This window comes from Bos grunniens, chromosome 21 (assembly GCF_055505025.1).
Source record: "Bos grunniens cultivar Pamir isolate PY7600 chromosome 21, Bosgru_T2T1.0, whole genome shotgun sequence".
NCBI classification, from domain to species: domain Eukaryota; kingdom Metazoa; phylum Chordata; class Mammalia; order Artiodactyla; family Bovidae; genus Bos; species Bos grunniens.
Genome location: NC_141185.1, coordinates 48,372,712 through 48,392,189, shown reverse-complemented (window position 1 = coordinate 48,392,189; position 19,478 = coordinate 48,372,712). Strand labels below are relative to the sequence as shown.

General features: G+C 43.5%; 1 protein-coding gene across 3 annotated transcripts in view; it reads right to left on the bottom strand.

Moving 5' to 3' along the window:
* The window catches only part of CRTC3 (CREB regulated transcription coactivator 3), a 96,048-nt gene that overhangs the window by 40,492 nt on the left and 36,078 nt on the right, over positions 1-19,478 (bottom strand). For 2 of the 3 annotated variants that reach the window (XM_086364468.1, XM_086364469.1), the window contains exon 3: positions 1,693-1,812. In XM_086364468.1, the coding sequence (XP_086220594.1) occupies positions 1,693-1,812 (120 nt within the window). Of the gene's footprint in view, positions 1-63; positions 130-584; positions 1,813-19,478 lie in introns of those variants that run through there. The other variant, XM_086364466.1, reaches the window with a different exon arrangement.

The window sequence follows — 19,478 nt, the reverse complement described above, 5'->3', positions numbered from 1 at the left end:
GGTTAAATGGTAGAATTCCCGCCTCCCAGAAAGGAAAGGGAAAGAATCAGTCATCATTCTTGCCTGCTCTGATAATGGCCGCATGATGTCAGGAGTCAAGGCATCTTGGTGGACTTGGGTGGGGAGCCCCTGGGTGGGAAGAGGGGAGAAGCAAACATCCTTTGGGGTCCTTATCCTCACTTCAGATTGATAAAAAACTGTGAGAAGCCTGAGGGCTAGACAAGCAGTGGGAGTTCCTCTGTGTCCCCACACCTCCTCCACGGGGGTCTCTCTTGAGTGTGGTCCTGGGGGCGACTGAGCGCTGGAGCAAGAAGGGGGCCCATGCTGGGGGGGTCGGACAGCTTGACTTGAGGGTGAATCTGGGCCCTTCCAGCCTCAGCTGTGGAATTTGGGGCAAGTCACTTTGACACTCAAGTTTCCTCACTGGGAAATGGGGGTTAAAAAAGCAAACTGCCCAGTAAATTTTGAGTTCATCTAAATGATTATGAATTGCCTAGCACAGTGCCTGGCATGAGTAGGTGCTTGGTAAACACGAGAGCCCTCCCCCCACTTCCTGCTTTCTAGGCTGCTGAAGCCAACCCTACCGTCACTGCCAGGAACCCAGCTCTGCGGCAAGACTCACCCCGCCTCTCCTGCCTCCCTCTGGCCCTGCGGGTGAGAAGAACGAGGGCAGAGTGCAGACTCTCCTGAAATACCTACCTGTCTCCTCTCCCGCAAATCCCAGCTCAGGCCTGTTTCCCAAAGCCCTGTGCACACTGCTGGACCCCCAGACCACGTCCTGCTCTGGCCTGATAAGTAAAATTGTCCGATGAGTTCATAGCCTCCTTTTCTGTCTTCCTACTTTACAGCATAGGATTTGGTGTGAATAAATATCACTATGCAAAATTCTCCTAAATACCAGCTTTGTATTTTAGTTGTCATTGATTGAGTCTGAAATTCCCTGCTGCTGCTGCCGCTGCTGCTAAGTCGCTTCAGTCGTGTCCGACTCTGTGCGACCCCATAGACAGCAGCTCACCAGGCTCCCCCGTCCCTGGGATTCTCCAGGCAAGAACACTGGAGTGGGTTGCCATTTCCTTCTCCAAGGCATGAAAGTGAAAAGTGAAAGTGAAGTCCCTCAGTCATGTCTGACTCTTCATGACCCCATGGACTGCAGCCTACCAGGCTCCTCTGCCCATGGGGTTTTCCAGGCAAGAGTACTGGAGTGGGGTGCCATTGCCTTCTCCCCTGAAATTCCCTAAATAGAAAATTATATAAAAATTTCTTCCATAAGTTCTAGCAGCAGGTCAGTGCATGAACAGAAATAAACATAAATCAGCTATCTGTATGTCTGTTTTAGTGTGACCGACTAAATCTAACCTGGTTTAAAGTCAGGGTTAATTCTGATTTTTGTCAATGTCTGAAGAAAACGCTGAGCAGGCCTTGCAATGGGGCTGAATGACAGGCTGTTTATGTATAGTTACTTCATTAGATGGAACTTTATTGACACTTTCATAAAGTAAACACCTACAGGGATCCTTCCAGTTTTCAGTCGCAGAAATGTTTCTAGTTTCCAAGTCACTTAGGTTTATTGCCTCCATTCGTCAGATGAAATGAAGATTTGGAGGCCAAAAGGAAATTACTGGGAAAATAAATTCTGAAAAGTTTTCAAACATTTCAAAACTTATCCTCTCCTCAGACAATGAAAAAGGATATCTGTCGTCCTGGCTTGTCCCCGGATCGTCGGTGAAGGGGGTGGAAGCGAGTCCGGGACGGCCTCTCCACCAGCCCGTGGTGGCGGGTCCCTCGCACGCTGTCTGCTGGGTGGAACACCGGCTGCAGAGAGAATGAAGAAGAGTTGGTTGGCCTGTGACTGTGACATTGCCACTTGTCATCAAGAACAACAACAACTCTTAGCAACAACAGATGACAAGACCGACTTTATAGTTTTACTGGTGTCTGTGACTCTGCCTTGAGTCAAGGTGAATCAAATGCAGCATGGAGCTGTGTCTGCATAATCACAGAATAATTTGAAATAGTCTTGGGACTCCCTAGTGGTCCAGTGGTTAAGACTGAGTTCCCAATGCATGGGGCTGGGGTTTGATCCCTGCTCAAGGAACTAGATCCCACATGCCGCAGCTAAGACCCAGCACAGCCAAATAAAAAAATAAATAAATATTAAAAAAAATAAATGAGTCTTTAGTGTGTGAAGATGGAAGTTGAAAGAATGACTTTTTAAACACTATCACAATTTGGAGACTATGAATTTTTACACAGAATCCCAGTGACAAGGAGGTATGCATGAAATGAAAAAGAGGTATGCTTAAGACAGAAACGAAGTGGGTACCTATGGCATCCGGCATGCAGAAACACAGACACAGCATCCAGAGATAAAATGGGGTATTTATGGACTGGGGACTACTGGCTTACACAGTCTTTTTTAAACTCACTGTCTTTTTTAAACTCAACAATGTTTAAAAACTTTTGGGGCTTCTAGTGAAAAGTCTGAACGTTTTAGCCACACTGGTCCCAACTTCCCACACGGCAATGGGGATTGAAATTGAGAGTAGCTGTTCTCTGCAAGTGGGACACCACACCACTTTGATGACTTCTTACGTTAGATGTCTGAGTTTGTGACCCCGAGTTAAGGAGGAAAAAGAGAATAGTACCTGAATACTAGTGGGAAACACGCAACTCGCCATACCCCAAATGGTACAAATGAAAATATAAACAGATTCAAGATAAAGTCATGGTCAATAAATCCAAAGTCCTTTGTTAAGGCAGGCTTGGAGTACACTCTTCACATTTTTGAGTCTGGCATCATAAAAGGCAAAGCTTTTTGACTGGCAAAATCCAAATCCTAGGGTGCACCATTATATTGTACATAATGGGGCAATGTGTATACAAAATTATGTCAGAGGTGTTTGTGATATACATGAAAACAGATTTTCTTTCATGTAAATTGAATCATAGGTCAAAGAGCTAACTTATTATGAAAAGAACCCTATGATGGAGTATGTCTTTCTAGGGGAGTTCCTTTTAGTTAAGAACTAGCCACTCATTTTGCTGTTAAACATACGGATTTTCATATCTTGGATTTGGGAATGACTCCTATTTCTCCCAAGGGGGCTAATGAAACGTTGGGGCTGGTTTAGTTGAACAATTCTTTTACAATCCAAATCTATCAACACCTAAAATAAAAAGATCTTCCTGAGGAACACCTGTGGTACTGGAAGAAAAATATCCATTGCGATAGGCAAGATGGATGTTGAGCTCAGAAGAGAGAGTACGCTACTGTAGGAATAATAAACTGAAACACCTTTGTTCATCAAGAGGCTGAATACCCACCGTGCACTTTATCAGAACTTGTTCACACAACAGACATAATTTTAAGAGATGGATGACTTTGTTCCAGGACTAAAGAAAACAGAGGTCTCTCTGGTGATAAAAAAGAAAAAAATCACACAAATGGGAAATGTACTTGAAAACAACATTTTCATTTAGAAGTCTTGGAGCACAACTACGGCCAGACTGGACTCCCAGAGGCCAGCGAATAGAGGGGGCATGGAGGGTCTTTAGAAAGGGGTCCAAGGGGATTTCTCTGACAGTCCAGTGGTTAAGACTTTGCACTTCCACTGCAGGGGGTGCAGGTTTGATCCCTGATTGGGGAACTAGGCGGCCAGAACACTAAATTTAAAAGAAGAAGAAGACGATCCAAAACACAGAAAGCTCTTGGAATGTCTTCCAGGTTTCCTATTACACATATATTTTCTATTTACACTTGTCTCTTTTGACTTAACCCCTGTTGGCCCAGATCTGGTATTACTTGGATGCAGTGTGTGTTTGGTGGGATACTCCGCCTACATTTGATAATTTCTTCTCTTCTTCCCTGTGGCACAAGTTCAAGTCTCTGCCTGGGCCAGCACAGGTTTCCCCACAGGCCCCCAAGCACTAGAAAACAGATGGGAATGGACCCTGATGGCAGCAGTGTCCTTGCTGGCAGCTGAGGGAACTGAACTCAGGGGTGCCAGCATCAACAGCCTGACAGTGAAGTTTAGCACTAGGAGGCTCAGCAGGAACCCTAATAGCCAAACAGTGGCCAGAGAATTCTGTTTTGCATTGTGACTGAACTGCCAAGGGCTGCGCACGGACAGGAATGACCGAGTGGTAACCCAAGGCAGGGCAAAGGTAGCTTCTGGGCTTATGTCCCCAAACCTGAGAGAGGGTAGATGGGTGGAGTGCAGCCTGAACACCAAGGTTCCAGAAACCTTAATAGTAGAGGGCAATGAAGCTGGGGTGAGAGGGTCAGGGTGGTTCCTGAGTTGGCAAGCAGGAAGCCGCAGGTGATCCTTACTTAGTTGCTGTGGTTGGACTTTAGGCGTGCGTGCCTGCTCAGTTGTGTCCGACTCTTTTGCAACCCTATGGACTGTGGCCCTGGACTGTGGCCCGCCATGGGATCCTCTGTCCATGGGATTTTGTAGGCAAGGACACTGGAATGGGTTGCCATTCCCTCCTCCAGGGGATCTTTCAGACTCAGGGATTGAATCAGTGTCGCCTGCATTGCAGGCAGATTCTTTACCTGCTGAGCCATTGGGGAAGCCCTTGAACTCTGTGAGGAGGAAACAAATTTAAAGGGGCTCAAAGTACTACCGGGAGTTGAGTGTCCACGTGCAGAGAGTCCTGGTCTCAGATCCTCCCCACTCTGTAGGACTGCATGCTCCTGACGTCTCTGAAAACATCTCTATGTGGCCAGCAAACTGGTTCAGGTTTGCAGGCATTAGGGTGGTTGATGGGGTGGGGGTGGCAGGGCTAATGCTGACATCAGAGCTCTTTCTGGGATGAAACAGGACATGTGGATTTGCCAAAAGCAGCAGCCCTGTGGACTTGCAGGCCAATGTTAGACAGCACCGTGTTCTCCCCACCAGGACCGAGACCTCAGGCAGGCACCACCTGCTGCCAGCCACCTCACATCACCTCAGCCTGGGGTGAATGGCTGGGCCTGGCAATCTTTTCCTAGGAGAGGAGATCACTTCCTCTAGTTAGGCACTGCTGATCTATCAATGTGACCTACATTTGCATTGGTTCTTTCAGCAGATGCACAACACCGCCAGCGTATCATTAAGTTTGCGGTTAATTGGAAACCCCAGATCTTTCTCACGTGACTAAGAAACTGCAAGCAGATTCCTACGAAGCCCATGTTTAGTCCTGAAGTGAGCTGAAGTCTGAGAACTGGAGAGCTGGTTATTGCCAACTCAAGGAGATGATCATTATTAAAGGTATATATGCTATAGTATATTATATGTATGTCAATGACCAAGACATTTTTCCTTGCAACAGAGTCAATTCTAGCTTACAGCTATATTTCTATACAGTGTTCTTAAAAGCAGGAGAAATGTAATTTGCAAATTTTCTTGAATGAAATACAGATTTCTAAATGCTAGTAGGATGACCAAGTACCTTCTTGCATTGTCAGAAGTTCTGAGTTTTTTTTTTTACTAGATTTAAAACATTTTAGGGGTACTTCCCTAGTAGTCCAGTGGCTATGGCTCCACACTGTCAATACAGGGGCCCTGGGTCTGATCCGTGGTCAAGGAACTAGATCCCACATGCCGCAACTAAGACCCAGTGCAGACAAATAAATATTTTTTAAAAAACCGCTAAGAACATTTTAGAAGACTGAGATTAAGCAGACAAATGGTTCCTTTGAAAAGTCCTGATCCAGAATACATAACCTCAGTATCCTTGCAAGGGGATGCCCAATCAGTGTTCTCAAACAGGAATAAGTCTACATAGGACAATTCTCAACAGTTTCATTTGTAGATGTTATGACTACAGAGCAAGACAAAAAATAATAAAATTCCTGTAAGAGCAAGAAATGTTTTTCTGGAATACCACTGTCAATACTGGAAATACATACTGGCAGGATGCAGTGCCATTGTTGTTTTACGGTATAAGGACCACGTGTGAACTTGGAGCAGGGGTCATTTATGTGACCATCTCACCCCTCTCGCCAGTGAACCAGGAAGCAGAGAGAGGCTCTCAGCAACAAAACAGAGCCCCCTGGGAGAGCACTCTGGAGGGAGCCCCTCAGGGTCTCCACTGCACCTCACCTGAGCCTCATGAACCAGCCACCTGGCTTCTCAGTGCAGAGCAGGTGAAGACAAGGTGGGGATGAGCGCCACGGGCACAGGGGCTGCTGGCTTACCCGAGTGCTGAGCAAAGGCCCGCTGACCGCCATGGAGCCCAGCTCTCTGCTCTCCTACAGCTGGGCAGCCACCCGAGCGCTGAGCAAAGGCCCGCTGACCGCCATGGAGCCCAGCTCTCTGCTCTCCTACAGCTGGGCAGCCAGGATCCAAGGAGACAAAGTGACGTTCTCACAGCCATATAGCCTAGCAGTCTGAACTTGGGGTTCTGAGACTCCTTCAGGGCTCTCATCACCCTGTCATTTTGCCTCCTTTGCTCAGTTGCCCATATATAAGTGGATTGTAAGTGGATTTTTGCTGATATATACAGAAAACAATATGTATTTTCTAGAAATGTCCCAAATAAACTTTTATTACATTCTCATAAATCTATTGAACACCCAAGATCTAACTGCAGAGTAACAGCCTAGCTGAGATATCTGGCTACCTTGTAGTATAAACAGCATGCCTACATCTTTACACTAGATCCAACAATTTCATTTGGAGGAGGGGTCTGACTTAATATTTTATAAAAGATAAGCTATGAGTTCCAAGAATATGTATTGACCAGCCCATGCTCCCTCCTATAGAATTAAAATGCTACCTCAATCATCCCAAATTCCTCTATGTATCTGACTCCCGTCTGTTTCATCTGTCCTGGTAGACCTACAAGTGGGGCAGGAGACTGGGTGGCAGTTTAATAGATCAAAAAGGTTCTACTGGACATGGTGTGTTACTGCTTGGCCCTGAGGTCACACTCGCTAATCTGCTTAGCAGGCACTCTAGCCTTTTCACAATGCTGGCAGCTCGTCTTTATTTCTTGGTAAGTGCATGAAAGACTGGCCCCTGGTACTGAATAACTTTCTCTAGGGGGAAGAGTGGAGATTTTACAAGGGTAGGGAGTAAGGCAGGTTCCTTGAGCTTGCAGGGCCTCTTATTTACATGCAGGTTAAGTTAGTGGAAGATGTTATAGGTTCCCTCTTTTTAAAAGGGCCAGTCTAACCAAGGGACAACTGTCGTCTCTTGGGAATCCAGCTGGAGCTTATTCCAGCCACAGCCAGTGCCTCCTTTGGTTCTCATGATGAAGGGAGGGAAGGAGGAAGACCAACCCACAGCAAAGCAGCAGCTTTGAATCCACTGCCTCGGGGCTAAATGGAGCAGTTTACTTCTAGCTTAAAATATGAGCAGAATAAAAAGGATTTCATAGCTTGCTTAGAGACTCTATTATATTACCATTAAAAAAAAAAAAAAAACCTTAAAGAAAAATTCAAAATACTTTACAAATCTCCAGGATCAGACCCACCAGTGCCCTGGCAGCCCCCACTGACCAGTTTCCCAGCCTCTTCCTCTGCCTCTGCAGTGTCAGAATTGGGCAGGAGCTGGTGCTCAGCCACGCCAGAAGGAGAGATTTTGATTTACAAAACTGTAAGGCTCCTAGGTCTGGGCAATAACGTCGGGCTTTTCTCCCAGAGGTTGGCCAAGGCTACACTATCTTCAGGCTGGCCTTAGTCCAGTCTTACAGGGTACTCTCAGAGCCCCTGAATCACCTGAGTGAGTAGTTTTTATTTTATTAGATGTTAACTAGGCTTATTGCAGTAACCATTTTGCAATATGTACACATAGTAAATCATTATGCTGTATACCTTAAACTAATACAACATTACCTGCCAATTACACCTCAGTAAAACTGGAAAACACTAAGACTGGTGATGAGTATAAAGGGGCTCATTATTCTACTCTCTACTTTGGGGTATACCTTAAATTTTCAAATAAAAAGCTTAATTTTTTTAATTAAGTTTTTTAAATTTTTAATAATTAAATTTTGACACTATAATAAATTAAGGGTACCTTTATTAGCTGTAGCCCAATAACTTCAATGTGCGCTAAGTGGCTTCAGTCATGTCTGACTCTTTGGAACCCCATGGACTCTATAGCCTGCCAGGCTCCTCTGTCCATGGGGATTCTCCAGGCAAGAATATTGGAGTGGGTTGCCATGCCCTTCTCCAGGGACCTTCTATAACTTCTACAGACATGCAAAAAAAGGGATAAAAGCTCAGTGTTTTACCACATGGCCTGCCAAAATTAGTACTAAAGTACTTTTTTTCACATGACTTTAAAGGACAAAGTAAGTGTATAATAAAGGAACTAAAAAGGTATCCTAAAAGAAAATGTTTCTAGAGGGAATAAAATAATCTGAAATATTTAGTTAGAACAGCACGTGGCAATTCTAAATAAAGCATGTTGAGTTAAAAAAAAAAATGTACATCCTGTTTTTGATTTAAAAGAGCCTTGGGTACTTTTCCTCATCTGACCACTTGCTCATGAAGAGGCACATATAACGTCCTGCTCCTCCTGGTCTCAACACCCTTACAGGTCATTAATCCCACTAAGCAGCACCCTGGCCATGGGCATCCAGCCCCTGCTGAGAGGGGACCGACGACCTTCCCAGGCAGGCCACTCCCTTTTCATACAGCCCTGCTTCTGCTACATCTTCCCTTAGGCTGAACTGTAAACTATCCTTGGGGGAATCTGCCCACTGAGAGGTTTCTAAAAATTCACCATTATAAGGTCACTCTTCTCCATGAGGAACCAAACTAGCAAAAGTGGAGGGGCTGAGGTGTGGGACCAGGTTCTCCATTTAATTTGAGCTAAACCTGCAAATACGTCAGGTTTGCTCATTTGGAGACCCCGGGTTACGTTGGTTTGGCGTTTCTTTCCTCACTCATATAAACACTGGCAGGACTCACCAGGAGGAAACCATTTCATCTCACCTACAAGGGCCCCGCTCTGTCTACAGACAGGAGAGAGAGAACCGACCACTCAGATGTGAGCTGAGGAGGGCTGCCGTCCTGAGCGGGGCCCCTCCCTTGGTGGGGTACCGTGTACTGACAGCTTGTTGGTTCCCAAGAGTAGGGCAGAGTCTCCCCTCACTTGCGAGGAAGGTGGGCTTTTCCCTAGCTCTGTGACTAGGGAGGTCAGCATGGTCAGCCCTGCCTATGCCGGGTCAAGCAACCTCACTTCCAGGAGGAGGGAAGAAGGTGGAGGGAAGTCCCATTTGGATCCCAGTGTATGGGTGCCTACTCAGTTGTGTCCGACTCTTTTGCAACCCCGTGGAGTGTTGCCCGACAGGCTTCTCTGTCCATAGGATTCTCTAGGCAAGCAGACTGGAGTGGGTTGCCATGCCTTCCTCCAGGGGATCTTCTCAACCCAGGGATCAAAACTGCAGATTCTTTATGGAAATGGAGAGACTGAAAAGTCACAGGATTACTGTCAGGGGGTGTGCCTCAGCTGGGAAGCAGACAACCAGGGGGCGACTTTGCCCCTGTCAGGATTATGACTGCCCCCTTTCTTCTTTCTCTTCCTATAAGCCAGCTTTGCATCTCATTTCTGGCACACAGCTCCTAGAGCCTTTGGAATTTCCTAAGGGCTGACAGCAGCACAGGTGTCTTTTGCTGTTAATCGGGTGACTTTTGGAGCATACCTAAGGGTAGGTGCTGGCTGTCAAGAGAACCCACTCTGTGACCAGGGGGTTGGAACTTTCAGTGTCCCCACCCCACCACCAGGAAGGGGAAAGGGACTGGGAACTGAATCAATCACTAACAGTCAGGGATGTCATCAGTCAGTCTTCTGCAATGAAGTCTCCATAGAAACCCAAGAGGATGGGGTTTGGAGAACTTCCCGGTTGGTGAGCACTGGAGATTTGAAGAGAGCGGTATGCTCTGAAGAGGGCCCGGAAGCTCTGTGCCCTTTCCCACCTTCCTTGCCCTACGCCTTTCTTACATCTGGATGTTCATCTGTATCCTTTATCATATTATTTTATAATAAACTGGTAAGTGTAAGTAAATGTTTTCCTAAGTTCTATGAGATGCTTTATCAGATTCATTGAATCCAAAGGAGGGGGAGGTCATGGAAACCTCTGATTTGCAGCCAAGTTGGACAGAAGTTGTAGGTAACTCCAAGACTGAGACTTGCAACTGGTGTCTAAAGTGTAGAGGGCAGCAGTCTTGTAAGACTGCTGAGTCCTTTATCTCTGGGAAGATGGTGTCATAACCGGGTTGAATAGTAGGAGATGAGCCCTTGGATGCCAGGAACCCCCTGCTGTCCATGGTGGAATTGGGTGCAGAACCCTTAATAGCCCACTCAGTCAAACTGTGGATTGTACGGCCAGGACACGCCAGTCCAGGGCACAGTCCTTTTCCCTGAACCATAATATAGGACTGTCCAATTCCCCAGGACTGCTGGTCTCCAGTGGGGAAGAGCAGAGAAAAAGCAAACACCCACAGCTCACAGGCATAAAGCTTGCTTCTTGGAGGTTCTCAGACATGGCAGGACAGAGAGATCACACTTAGAGCCATAAATAACTAAGAAAGCTCAGGCTCTGGCAGAACCATTACTTTTTAGAACAACCAACCAGCTTAGATCATATCATTTGGATAAATAATACATTTAAATTCTTAAAAGCTTGACAGTGAAGAGACAACCTCCAACTCTTGCTCACCTGTTTCCATCTCCCACCTCCCAGTGGGTAACCAGATTTATTAGTTTCTGTAACTTTGTCCAAATACTGATTATATATATACAGTAAATATAAATATATATTATTTCTACTACATTGTTTACACAAATGTAGCATACTAATACACTATTCTATACTTTGCTTTTTAACTTAATCGTCAATTAAATTTCTAAACCTGATTCCAATTTTTAGAAGTTCTTTCTCTAAATTCTCAAGACATAAAAATAGCCACACTGGGACTTCCCTGGTGGTCCAGTAGCTTAGAATTTGCCTACCAATGCAAGAGACATGGGTTCAATCCCTGGTCCGGGAAGATCCCACATGCCTCGGAGCAACTAAGCCCGTGTGCCACAACTACTAAGCCAGTGCTCTAGAGCCCGGGCTCCATAAGAGACGTCACGACAGTGAGAAGCCCGTCACCACGACTAGAGAGGAGCCCCTGCTCTCCACAACTCGAGAAAGCCCACGTGCAGCAACAAAGAAGGACCCAGTGCACCATAAATAGATAGAGTTTTAAAAAACCAGCCAAACAAAAGTATCAGAAAATTCAACAACAACAACAAAACATGAGAGAACATATACTAACACTGTAACTGGATTACTCTCTTCTAGACAGTTCACGCTGGCCAGTTTCTCTAAGTCCTTCTATCCATCTCAGGATTACTGGTCCTCCAAGCCTACAGTCACTACCTTCTTACCTTAACTGCCTCCCTCTCACCTGCATTTCATCACAGCCAAGCCTCTCCCATGGGGGGGGGGGTAGGGCTTGAAACAGAACTTGCTACTCTATTCTCCTCACATCTCTGTCTCTTCCCTTCTTCACAGCCAAGCTTCTTGATGGAGTTGCCTCGACCACCACCACAACTCCGACTCCCCCACCTCAGCCCCTGACCCCCTACCTCAGCCCCCAACCCCTCCCCACTGAACCTTCTCTCCCCAAGATAACCATAGACTTTCTTTGTTACTAAATCCAGTTGGACTTTTGTAGCTGTTAAGTTACTTGACCTCTTAGAGGCATCTGAGATGACTGACAATTCACTCTCTTTTGAAGACGTTCTTCCCTGGTATCTACGACTTTATGCTCTGTTTTCCTCCTACCACTGGGGGGGCTTCTTTCCATTCTTCTATGCTGACTCCCCTGATGCTGGGAAAGACTAAGGGCAGGAGGAGAAGGGGGTGGCAGAGGATGAGATGGTTGGATGGCATCACCGACTCAACGGACAGGAGTTTGAGAAAATTTAGGGAAACAGTGAAGGATAGGGAAATCTAACAAGCTGCAGTCCACGGGCTTGCCAAGAGTCGGACACAACTTAGCGACCAAACATTAACACGCCAGCTCCTGAACTCCCTGATCATCCTGTAAGTGCTGGCCTTCCTCAGGGCTCTGTCATATAACCCTCTATCTCCAACACAGACTTCTCACCAAAGCTTCAGACTTGTAGTCTGACAGCTCACTGGACAACTCTTCTAGGACTACCTGGCTGGCGTGCGCGGAGGCAAATCTGTCCTTTTCCTCCCATAATGACTCTATCTCGTGTGTTTCACATGTCTGGGGATGGCACTGCCCCAGGGCTGAGTCCTGGAAGTCTGGGGTCCTCTTTGAAGACTTCCTCCCAGCCTCTCCCCATCCCAGGCATCACCAAGTCTGGTCACCCTGACCTTGCAGACACTTCCCAAACCTACTCCTCACTTTCTCACCCACCCACTCCCCAGAGTCACTGCAACAGCTTGTCACTGTTTTTTTTTTGTCTCTGATCTTGTTTCCTCCAACCTAGTTTCCACAATGCAGCCAGAGTAATTTTTCTAAAACACAAATCTGATCACATCATTCAACTACATAAGACCCATTAACCACAGGATTTTTAAAAATAGGTACTAATGAGTCGATTTTAAAGTTCACCTGGAAAAATACCCATGCAAGGACAGCCTGGAAAAATCCCTGAAAAGAAGCATGAGAGTGAATTAACCCAACTAGAATTTTACAATGTAATATAAAGCTACGGTGATCAGTTAGTGTGATTCTGGTGTATGAATAGACACACAAATCAATAAAAGAGAACAGGAAGTCTCAAAATATCATCAGACACTTGTGGGAATTTAGTATCTGATAAAAGCGGTATTTTAAATCAGTGAAGAAAAGATGATTTTTCAATAAACAGTGTTGGGACAACTGGCTAGGAAACTGAAATAAATTAAGTCAGATCCGGACTGCACACCATACATTAGCATAAGCTCCTAATGGATCAAAGATTTTACAGCTAAAGAGGAAGGAACAAAGTACTACAAGAAACGAAGAGAAAAAGACTTTACAAAAACCCTAGAAGTCACTGAAAAACATTAAATTTTGATACATAAAAAATGTAAATGTCTGCATGGTAAAAAAAAAAAAAAATCACAGAAAAAGTCAAAAGACAAATGGCAGACTGGGAAAATGTCTACTTTCTTTTTTAATATATAAAGATCTCCTTAAAAAGCAATAAGAAAAAGATCAACCACCCTAAAGAATTAAGAGCAAAAGATATGAACAGTTTGTTCACAGTAAAGATAATACATAATTCATAAACATAGGAGAAAATGTACTGCGCTCATAATAAGAGAAATATAACTTAAAGGTACACAGAGACACGACTGTTCATCTATAAGACTGCCAATGACAAAGATCAGTTTGATAAAACACTGAGCTGGGGAGGATGTGGGCAAACAGGCACTTTCATATGCAGCAGGTAGGGATGTAAACTGGTGCGGTTTCTATGGAGGGTGAACTGATCCTACCCATCAAAGCTATAAATGCATATACTCCTTGTCCCAGCAATTCCACTCCTATAGAATTTTTCTTGCAGCTGTTATTTGCAGGTGTGCAAAATTATATGTGTATAAGGTTATTTGTTGCAACTTAGTCTGTATATTTTCAAAAAGTCTGTAAATAACTTAAATGTTCATCCATGGAGAATTAGTTGAAGACATACTGTGCACTCAAACAAAACAAAATAAGAGTAAGGATGCTCCTGGTGAGGTGTGATGGAAAGATCTCCAATATATTAGTGAAAAATGTAAGGCACATAGATGTCTATAGTTAGCTACCTTGGGGTGAAGTGGATTCAATACTAAATAAAATACCTCTGGAAGAATATCAAGTTACAGAAATGTGTATGGTTATTGCCTGTAGGGAGTGAACTGAGTGATTAGGACAGAGATGGAAGGGGTATTTTAATTGCATACTCTTTTGATTATCTTTAATTTTAAACCACATGAATATTAAGCACAGGGTTGGCCAAAAAGCTCCTTTGGGTTTTGCTACTAGGTCACATGAAAAAACCCAAGTGAACTTTTTGGCCAACCCAATACATATATATTAAAAAACAAACAATTAAAATTAAAAACAAAGAGTATATTATAAATTTAGCTACAGTAACTACACTGATATGGAAATGGACAGAGGAAATGGGCAGCCACATCAATGTAACAAAACAGAAAGAATCATATAAAAAATAAATTATTCAAGAACTGAGACAATAGGTTGCACATAGAAGGAAAAGGCTCTCTCAAGGCTCAAGTCAAAATAAATCCCAAAGTAACAACAGTATTAGAATATGGTATGGGTTTTAAAAAAATTGGGTGAATGCTTGAGAAATCTTGACATGATAAAGGTCATTCTAAACATACCAATTATAATATAGAAGTGACAAAAATCAATACATTTGTCTCATAAAAATTAGAGCAGAAAACTACCAAACAAATAAAAGTTACTAAATGAAGAAACTATTTGGAATATATATGGCAGATCGTGGTGCACAGACTCTGTGGTGTCTCCTTATGATCACCACAGCCTGGTTCATGCCTTTGTGAAATTCCCTGCCCTGAAATGTGGGCAGAACCTGTGACTTTTTTTTAACCACCAGGACATGGCAATGGAGTGATTCTGTTTTGATATTTGAAAGACTCTGTCTTGCAAGCAGAAGTGCTGGAGAGACTCTTCACTGGCCTGAAGAAATAAACTGCTGTGAAGCTATTGGCCAAATTGGAGAAGCCCACGTGGCAAGGAAGTGTGGGCAGCCTGTAGGAGCCAAGGGGACTCCCCGGCAAGAAACTGATGCCTCAGTCCAGCAACCACAAGAAAATAAACTGCCAACAGCCCATGGGAGCTGGGAAGTGCCTTCTCAGCTCAGCTTCTAATGAGCCCACAGCCTCCGCCACTGTCTGGACTGCAGCCTGGTGAGACCCTGAAGCAGGGAACCCAGGTAAGCTGTAACCAGACGTCTGACCCACAGACACGGTTAGATAATAAAATCCCTGTTGTTTTAAGCCACCAAGCTTGTGGTAATTGGTTACACAGCAATAGAAATCTAATACACAAAAAGTCAATTTCCTTAATATGTAATAAGTAAGTCTCAAAAACCAATAAAAAGATAGAGTACTCAATAGAAAAACAGGCAAAAGACTTAAAAACAAAGCATGCAGAACAGGAAATACAAATGGTCAAAGAAGCATAAAGAGACGTTCAACCTGCCTTTTGTGTTATGTCCTTAACAGTTTAGCACAGTGCCAGACAACTAGAGGCTGCTCAATATTTATTTGCTGAAGGAATGAATAAATTTCACTCCTAATTAAAGGAATGCCAGTTGAAACAACAAGATGCATTTTTACCCATTAGATTGGCAAAGAGTAAAAAAATGGATATTATCTGAATAGACTTTCCTCCAGAGATGATATACAAGTGGCCAATAAGCACATGAAAAGATGCTCAGCATCAGTTTTCCTTAGAGAAATGCAAATCAACTACAATGAGATATCCTCTCACACATATTAGAATGGCTACTATCAAAACCACAGAAAATAACCAATGTTGGAGAGGATATGGAGAAACAAGAACTCTGTACACTGCTGGTGGGAATGTAACATGGTATAGACAGTATGGAAAACAGTATGGCTATTCCCTCAAATATAAAGCAGAATTACCATAGGATCCAGAAGTCTCACTTTTAAGAGTGTATCAGAAAGAAATGAAAGTAGGATTTCGAAGCGATAATTTGCATACCCATGATTATAGCAGCATTATTCACAACAGCCAAGATGTAGAAGCAACCCAAAGGTCCTTCCTCGGATGAATGGGTAAACAGAACATAGAATATACACACGATGGAAAACTAGTCAGCCTGTAAAAAGAAGGAAACCTTGGCATGTGATACAACACGGATGAACGTGGAAGACATTGTGCTAAATGAAATAAACCAATTACAAAAGAACAAACCCTGCAAGGTTTCACTAATATAAGGTACACAGAGTGGTCAAAATCATAGAGAGAGAAAGTAGAATGGTGGTTACCAGGGGCAGGGGGAGGGGCAAACAGGGAGTTGTCATTTAATGGAAATAGTTTCTATTTTGCAAGATGAAAAAGTTTTGGCAACTGATTGCACAACAGTGCATATTCGACATTACTGAACTGTATGGCTAAAAATGGTAAAGGTGGTGAAGTATATACTATTATTTTTTTAACCACAATTTTTTAAAGCATATATAGCCTATGGTGCAGACAATACAAACAAACAGACATTCAGATAATGCTGGTGGGAACAGAAAGTATAACTGTCTCTACAGGGACTAAATCAGTAATATCTTCCTTAATTATAAATGTATACATCCTCTTACCCAGCTATTGTACATGGGTATACAGGTATATATGGGGGATATATTGTACACGTATAGGAACATAACCTATAGGTATCAACCTTACATAAATACCCAAAGATACACATAACAAGACTGTCCACTGCAGTTTGCTTTGTGATAGTGAAAAACTTATTTTCTTGGGCTCCAAAATCACTTCAGATGATGACTGCAGCTATCAAATTAAAAGATGCTTGTTCTCTGGAAGAAAAGCTATGACAAACCTAGACTACATATTAAAAAGCAGAGACATTACTTTGCCAACAAAAGTCTATATAGTCAAAGCTATGGTTCTTCCAGGAGTCATGTACAGATGTGAGAGTTGGACCATAAAGAAGTCTGAGTGCCAAAGAATTGATGCTTTTCAATTGTGGTGCTGGAGAAGACTCTTGAGAGTCCCTGGAACAGGAAGGAGTTCAAACCAGTCATTCCTAAAGGAAATCAACCCTGAATATTCACTGGAAGGACTGATGTGAAGCTAAAGCTCCAATATTCTGGCAACCCGATGCGAAAAGCCAACTCATTGGAAAAGACCCTGATGTTGGGAAAGAATGAGAGCAGGAGGAGAAGGGGGTGATAGAGGATGAGATGGTTGGATGGCTTCCTCAACACAATGGACATGCATCTGAGCAAACTCCAGGAGATAGTGAGAGACAGGGAAGCCTGGTGTGCTGCAGTTCATGGGGTCGTAAAGAATCGAACATGACTTAGCGACTAAACAACAACACAGTCTTAAGTGCTAGACCTCAGTAAGAAACTGGTTAAGTATTATAAATGATGAGACAGCTATGTAACAGTTTACAATGCAGTCTTTGAAAAGAATACGTATCTTTATATTCTGATATAGAAAGATGTCCAAGATGTTCAAGTTTTGTTTTTAAGGTGGAAGATATTTAGAATGGCATGGTTCCATTTGTGTAAAGAGAAAGTATACAAACATACAATACATACTTGCATATACAGAGAAAACTCCTGGAAGGGTGCAAAAGAAACCCTTGGCAATAAGTACATCCGGGGATTAGACTGGGGAGTGTGTCAAGAAAAGAAAGGGAGGGACTTCCCTGGTGGTCCAGAGTGCAGGTTAAGGCTCTGCGCTCCTAATGCAGGGGACCTGGGTTCGATCCCTGGTCAGGGAACTGGATCCCGCATGCATGCCGCAACTAGGCACCGAAGGAGTCTGCATGCCACAACTAAGAACCAGGGCAGCCTAAATAAATAAATAAATACGTTTATTTAAAAGAAAAGGAGAGAAAGGGAGCTTACTTTTCCTTTTCTATACTTCTGTATTGAGTCTTTGCAACAAACATGTATTACTTTTACATAAGCACTAATCTGGGAGAATACATAACTGAGTGAGCAGGCAAGCAAATAAAGAAGTATTTCCCCAAAAGCTTTACATTGCCCTTAGGACGAAATTTAAATCCCTTAAAAAGAAAGAACAATCCTCTGTGATCTTGTTCCTGTTCCACCCTCTAGTCTCAGCTCTCACCACCCCCATCTCACGCTCAATCTATGTTCCAGTCTCACCAAACCTCCAGTTCCTCAAACAGGACACGCTTTCTCTTGCCTCCAAGCTTTGCCAAATGCTGTTTCTTCTGCTTGGAACACTCCCCATGCCAACCTTTAGTCCTATAGTCCTAGAGCCCTCAGGTCCCAGCTCAGACATCTCTCCCCCCAGGAAAATCTTCCCTGGTGCCCCCCGCCCCCCGCCCCCTGGTCTGGGGTAGGCACCACTCAGATGAGTCCCAGCCACTTTCTGAACCCCTCCACCCTGGGTTTATCATATTGTTTCACAATGACTTGTATTATAAAATCATTCGCCTTTTCCACTGGACTGAAGTTCCTCCAGATGGTGACTGTGCTTGTCTGGGTCACTGTCTGATCTCGGGCACCAAGCACAATACGTGGCACATAGACAGTGTGTTCAACACACATCTGCCAAATCGCACTTTCATTACAAAGAAACTTTGACCACATTATAGGTAGATTGGACTTCTTTGGTGGTTCAGGTGGTAAAGAATCTGCCGGCAACACAGGAGACCAGGGTTTAATCTCTGGGTCAGGAAGATCCCCTGGAGAAGGGAATGGCTACCCACTCCACTATTCTTGCCTGGAGAATCTCATGGACAAAGAGCCTGGTGGGCTACAGTCCATGGGGTCGCAAAGAGTCGGACATGACTGAGTGATGTAACACTTTTACAGACAAATTTGGGACACAGGTGGTTATTATAATTAACCTATATATTTACATATTAATATATTGACTAATATATTAATATATAATCATATATATAATATTAATATATTAATATATAATTGCATTTATATATAATATATTGATATATTAATGTATAATTATATTTATAATATATTGATTAATATATTATATAATTATATATTATTAATAATGTATTATATAATGTATATAATTAACCTATGTATATTATAATTATAATCCTACCACACAAAAAGGAGCACTGTTTTCACTCAGTGGTTTTGTTCCCTGTATGTGTTTTTTCCTAGCTGTATTCCCAAGCTGGACATTTTGACAAGACCCTTCTGACACAGGCATTTTGCTTGGGGAACATATTTCACTGAACCCTGTCAAAACATGAAACTTTTATCAGCCAAAGTAAAGACTGCTGTTTTTATAATCAAGTCATGTGTGCAAGAGACCACAGACATCCCAGGCTCTTTCTTATCATGAACTTACCTCTCATTACTGGGGATTTTGTATCCCACTAATTCCTGGATTGTCTGAAGTCTTATGAGGATGAATTACTATTAAAATTTCTATAAAGAGCAATGGTTAATTTACAACCTACTTGGTTAACTTCTAAAACTTATCACTCTTTCTCCCAAATAATCACTAGGATGAAGAGTTGAAGCCTCAGTAGGATGGATGTGTGGCTGAAGAGACTGTTAGAAATTTCACTGAGTAGATCCCCAGCAGTGGCAAGGTCAAGAGTGAGAAACCACACGGATGCCCACATCCGCCTCTCCCCACCCCGGGTCTACAAAGAGAAGTTCGAGAAATTGAGAGGAAACCCACATAAGACACGAGTGACTTCTCAGAGCATCTCAGAGCCCCTGCTTCACCCCTTACTACCCTTCACCCTTTACCCTCGGCCTGAGACTAG